The sequence below is a fragment of the Galendromus occidentalis genome, unplaced genomic scaffold (genome assembly GCF_000255335.2).
Source record: "Galendromus occidentalis unplaced genomic scaffold, Mocc_1.1 scf7180000077515, whole genome shotgun sequence".
NCBI classification, from domain to species: Eukaryota; Metazoa; Arthropoda; class Arachnida; order Mesostigmata; family Phytoseiidae; genus Galendromus; species Galendromus occidentalis.
The window spans coordinates 1,610,206-1,616,189 of record NW_003805503.1 but is presented as its reverse complement, the minus strand read 5'-3'; the positions used below and the strand labels follow the sequence as shown (position 1 = coordinate 1,616,189).

The following is a 5,984-nucleotide window of genomic DNA, read 5'->3' as shown; positions in this document are numbered from 1 at the left end:
GGGGGGACAAGTGGGCCGAGCCGAGCGAGGGCAAGCTGACCAAGGCAGCAGTGAATGCGGTCGAGAATGCGTACCGGGAGTAGCAGCGGCGCGGGGTTCGAGGTCCGGTTGGAGCGACACAGAGCGGCAGCGTGGCAGAAGGGGGCCCTCTCGTCGAAGGTCATGGAGTCTCTCGTACCACGGCTCACCAAACGAAGATCACGGTACGGAACGGTTTCGAACTCGCGACTGGCAATCAGAGAATCAACGAAAAGGCCCAAGGGGCTCAAGTGGAAGCGGGACATCACGGGTTGAGAGGTCGAGAGGTGGCTCGGAATGCTCAAAATTGTGAGAAAGAACGCGGGTTCGGTCTCGAATCGGGAGAGAAGATAGGTCCAGAACTCTCCGATTCGGAAAGAAGTCGTTCAAATTCATACTATGACCCGGTTTCAGACCTTTCAGGGCTGAACGTGCATGTGCAAGCTCGGGCACGCCGAGTCGATGCACCATCAGTTGCACCGCGAGCGCTTCAGGCGAGCAAGCGTTCAGAGCGTCTCCGAGACGAGCGAGATTATCAATCATCAGATACGAGTTTTCGTTGATTGTTGTCCCGAGACGAGAGTGCATCATGAAGTCAGCCTCCAGAGCCCGTTTTAACACGCTGGGGCACCTGGCTGAAGGCTGCGTGTTACTATGCGGAGAACTTCGAGAGCATCGAAGGAGTTCTGAAGAGCTTTGATCCCGAAGACGCGCTCTCCATTGCTACATCCCAGAACCTGCTATCGGAGCCGAAGCTCAAATCGCAGCTAGTGTACATTGCGACGCATTTCGGAAAAATTGCAGAGGCTATCGGAAAACTGGAATGTGCTGCGCAGCCCATTGGAACAACATTCGGTATTCTGGAAGAGATCGAGACTTCTGTCTTCGCCGCAGTCGGACCAAAGAGCGGTCCGATCAAGGCGAAGCTTCGCTGCGTTCTGCAAAACAACGAGGGCTATGGTGTCTTCAGAGAAATTTCGTCAGTCGTTCGAGTTCACGGGCCGGTTCCGCCCCAGTTCACCTTAGCAGATACGACTTTGTTCCGCTATGCTCCTATGGTGAGCGACGATGTCGAGCGATCCTTCTCAAGGTCTAAGATGTTGATGTCGGATCGTAGATTGTCTCTGACTCAGGAGAACGCAAAATATCACATAATACCGATGTGTAACTTAATCGATGGTGAGGACGAATAAAAAATCGGTACTTCTTTGATGCCTTTGTTGCCATTTTTTGCCTAATTTTAGCGCTTTTCCCGGCTGTTTTTATGCCTTTTTGCCTGCCTCTTTCTCGATTTTTGAGTGCCTGAATGTCGCAGCTCTACCTGCGATAGAGCAGTTCGAGCGGAACTGCAAAGGATGCTCAAGAAAAATGTCATTGTACCGCGTACCGCTGAGGGAGCCGACGGAATTTTTTAGCAAGATAGTACCCGTCCTCAGACCTGATGGTAAGCTAAAGATATGCCTCGACCCAACCCAGCTCAACCGATTCATCTAACGAAGTCCACATCCAATGAAGAGATTGGACAACGTCCTAGGGAAACTCTTGGAAGCGAAATACTTCACCACGCTCGATGCCGACGAGGGCTTTTGGCAGGTCGAGATGGATAGACGAAGCTCACTCCCGTGCACCTTTATATGTCAATTCGGAAAGTTCCGCTCCACAAAGGTGCCATATGGAATCAAATGCGCCTCCTACTTATTCCAGCAACTGACCGATGAATTGTTCGGGGATCTCGGAGGAGTGACATGCGTCGTGGACGACTTGCTGTTCTGGAGATCGAGGGAAGAGGAGCACGATCGAAGGCTCGGAGAGGTGCTCAGGACATGTGTGGAAGTGGGCCTGGTGCTCAATAGAGCCGAATGCAAAAACAAAAGACCAGCGGTGAAGAACCTCGGACATATCTTAACGAAAGATGGCGTCCGGTTGGATGAAGAACGAGTGAAAGATATATCAACATTCACGGCACCGAAGGATGTAAGGGGAGTGTAAAGCTTGTTGGGAATGCTGAGCTACGTTGCACGTTTCATCCCCAAATTCTCAGAAAAGACGGCCCCGTTGCGCAAACTAATCGACGAAGACGCAATGTTCATCTGGGGCGCAGAGCAACAACGGGCGTTCGAAGATCTGGAGCAAGATCTCACCAAAGACAACGTTTTGAAATACTACGACCCGAAAATCCCTCTCGTTCTATCGGTGGACGCCTCCCAGAACGGGCTAGGCGAAGTCTGCTACGATCTGGACAACCGATCGCCTATGCCAGCCGCTCACTCGCCGAGAGCCAGAAACGATATGCTCAAACAGAGAAAGAGTTATTGGCAATCGTGTTTGGTCGCTTCAAATCCCATTATTATACTCTGGGTTAACCGAACCTCAGGGTCGAAAATGATCATAAGCCCCTCGAGGCCACAATGAAGATGACGCTCGATCAAGTACCAGCAAGGCTACAAAAGATGAGAATAACTCTGCAACGATATGATATTAGATGTGGAATACAAGCCCGGTAAGGAATTGCTGGTGGCGGACCACTTATCCCGTAACCCTAGTTCGGAAACGGATGAGTATGGGATGCCGACGGCGGTTGTAGCTGAAATCGCTGTACACGACAACCGTCTCGAAGAGTATCGGGAAGCAACGGCAAATGATGAGGAGCTTCGGAGTCTAACACAGTTATTCGACCACGGTTGGCCGAATGACATGTGTGAAGTCCCGGGAATCGCCCGTCAATATTGGCCTCACAAAGAAGAGATTCATGTGGAAGACGGAATAGTTTTCCGTTCGAACCGCATAGTCGTACCCAAAGAAAAAATTTAGAGCAGGTTTGACTACGAGCCAAACCGATGTTTGCGTAGAACAACGTCGATTCGTTTGAAGGTACAAAATCACTATAAGCGAACGATGGCTGAAGTTGTTCGAAGAATTTCTAGGTCGAAGCGCTAGCAGAAAAAAAGAGAATTCGGAAGTCCCGAGACCTGGGATATCCGCTTCGATTCTCTCCAGAAATCTGAGAAAGTTACTTAACAGGTCAAACTGGTTTGTAATGCGGGTCAATTGTGTCGATTCGGAAGGTTCATTATCCTGGATGTTTGCTCTCCGAGGCGTTCCTTAACCGTGAGCCCACTGCAGTGGGCCGCTCTTTCCAGTTTCTCGAATGGCGGAGGTACGCCGACCGCTGCTACTGTAGAGTGGATATGCGGCCTCGTGGTCGCTAGATTCTTCCCTCCATGCTCGGTCGTTCCTCGCGATGACCTTTCACGTAGAGAGTGGTCGCTGTTGGACTCCTTTTCACTTCATGACTCAGAGACCGACCCGCCACTCGGTCCTGGTCTCTCTTACATTCGCGTCACGGCCACTGGACGAGGGGGATCTTCCCTGTTCGCGTATGCAATCGATCCGACTGGCTATGGTGAGATGATCCGACGATGCTCGATCACCGTAAACCCTTCAATAGCAGCCCCTCTCCAATGGGAACCCCTCTCTAATAGAGGCCCTCCTGCCGGAACCTTTGAGAAAATAAAAGCCCCCCTCCAAAAGAAGCCTCTCTCCAATAGAGGCCCCCCTCCAAGAGGAGCCCCTCTCTACTAGGAGACCCCGCACTGCCGAAGTCGGCTGAGGAAAAGCTGACGTGATAGAATCTGGACTGCGACGCCCAAGGATTTCCACCCAGACCGGGAACACGTTTTCCCCCAGAAACCCATCATCGATTCCCCGGAGCAAGATTTCTCTTGGAATGTTAGAAGCCCCCCTCCAATAGTAGCCCCTCTCCAATAGAAGCCCCTCGCCGGAGGTATCTGAAAAACTAGAGGCCCGGGTCATTATTGGAGGATTCACGGTAATGTGCTTTCCCCGTGCGGTGATTCCTGTCCCACTGTCGCCACCGGCAACTTCGCGACCTAATGTTTTTTTTCGAATTTTGGCGCGTTTTGGAAGTCGAAGCCTAGGAAGAAATCGCAAGCGTTTCCAAATGGAAAAGCGTTTCGAGAGTAAATTGCAGTGAGGTGAGCTCCATTACGATAGTTTTCAGAGTGAGGAATAGTTTTTCCTCCTCTCCGTGACGCTTTTTTTCCGAACCGAGCCGTACGGCGTAGTTCTACGCCGAAAGAGAGGACGTCCTACAAGAACTACACCGAGCACACTCGGGCTGCACGAAAATGAAGTTGAGGGCTCGGAACGCAGTTTTTTGGCCTCGAATAACGCATGATATCGAAGAGTACGCGAAACATTGTCGCCTATGTGAGGAACACCGACCACGAAATCCCTGCGAACCAATGATGAAGGGTGAGGCCCCCAGACTACCATGGGAGAGAGCCAGCACTGATCTCATGCAATACGGAGGGAAGAATTTTCTCATCGTTGTAGATGATCACTCTTTCTTCTGGGAAATCGTGCCCGTGAACTTGATATCGACGAACGCGATCTTGAAAGCGTTGTTCTCCGTATCTCAACATTTCGGGTACCCCGTGACTCTGCGGAGTGACAATGACCCGCAGTATGCTAGCTACGAGTTCACAGATACTCTGAAGAGATTCGGAATCAATCATGTGACATCAAGCCCATACTATCCAAGGGGCAAGGGTCTCGCAGAAAGAGCCGTCAAGGAAGCGAAAGCGATTTTGAAGACGACTACGTATGGAATTTAGGAGCATTATGCGGCCGTTTTCGAATGGAGGAATACTCCTTGATCGAGAGATTGGGTATCTCCAGCACAGAGATTAATGTCGAAACACGCGCGGACTGGACACCAATGATCACCAGGCAATTGAAGCCAAAAATCATAGACCCAGAACAAGTGACCTAAGCCCTCACTGCAGGCAGAGAGACGAATGAGAAATTCTATGACCGAGGAACTCGAGAACCAACAGATTGTATAAAGAAGGATGAGAAGGTCACTGTCATCGAAGAATCCGGGGGTGAAGACATTCCGCGAGCTCAATCTCTCTGTCCTTCGATTGCGAACATTTTCAATATCGAGAAAAAATGCCTCATTTTGACGGCGATTCTGTTTGATCTAGTCCCGGTTCGAAACATTACATGCCGCGATGGCACGATTCAGAAGAAACGAACGGCATTCTTGGTTGACGGTTCGAAAAGAATTGTCCTGCTCGACCCGTCTAACAGACACGTGGAAAAGATGACGGACATGGGAGGCTATCCCGTAACTACCAAGTCGGTGACTGTGGGAGAGTTACGCGGCAAAGTAGTCCTCGGCTCGATGGGGAGCACCAGCTTCAATGATGGTGGACCAGCCGACGAGGCTAGCCAAGAATATCTGATAGACAGTAGTGGTTGTCAGGCAGTGTTTTCTCAGAATTCGACGAGCTTGAGATCCCGCCACCGGCTAACCAATACTAAAGTTAAAAGTCTAATGATTGTGGTGTGTTGCGTTAGACGTTACTGTTATAGGGAAGTCTTTATACCACAGCGAAGCGCGAGCGGGTAGAATCCGAAGAACCCATTCATTTGGGAGATGCGATTGACACAGACGGGAATTTGAATTCCGATCATGTGGGGAACACAGGTATCCTTCCGGCGACTTCCATCAGAAGCCCACGCCACATGCATGAGTAGCACAAAACACGAAGACGAATGTTCGGGCCGGTGGCAGTCCAGATTTATTAATCACCATCATATGCAAGACGGCTTGGGATGTCAGGGACGATTCGCTACCTGGTCAGGCGAATTTCTCGGAATTCGATGATCTGGTTATGCGGTCACTCGCTTACGATTGTAACAAAAACTCATATACAAACGTGTGTTGCAGTAGGCGACGCTGGTGGTATCGATCAGCCTTCCTGCCGCAGCGAAGCGCGGATGGGTTACTAGCAAGCGTCGAGATGTGGGGACCGGTCCCCGAAAATAGTCCGATGTAAACGAGTGTCTCTTATATCCGAGTCCACTATATTTTTCGACAATCTCTGGGCAGGACGGTGATAGAGGGAAGAAAACATCAACTCGCACACGGGTAGGCG

At 50.7% G+C, this 5,984-nt stretch overlaps 1 protein-coding gene across 1 annotated transcript; it reads left to right on the top strand.

Annotated features, from left to right (window-relative positions):
• Positions 1–4,286: 4,286 nt before the first annotated feature.
• LOC100897754 (uncharacterized protein K02A2.6-like) lies at positions 4,287–4,655 on the top strand. Its single transcript, XM_003747315.1, has one exon. It carries the CDS (start codon positions 4,287–4,289, stop codon positions 4,653–4,655), a length of 369 nt encoding a protein of 122 aa, XP_003747363.1.
• Positions 4,656–5,984: the final 1,329 nt, after the last annotated feature.

What these genes read in the sequence shown, in the direction of transcription:
- LOC100897754 (XM_003747315.1), top strand. Translation starts at nt 4,287, where the DNA reads ATGAAGGGTGAGGCCCCCAGACTACCATGGGAGAGAGCCAGCACTGAT.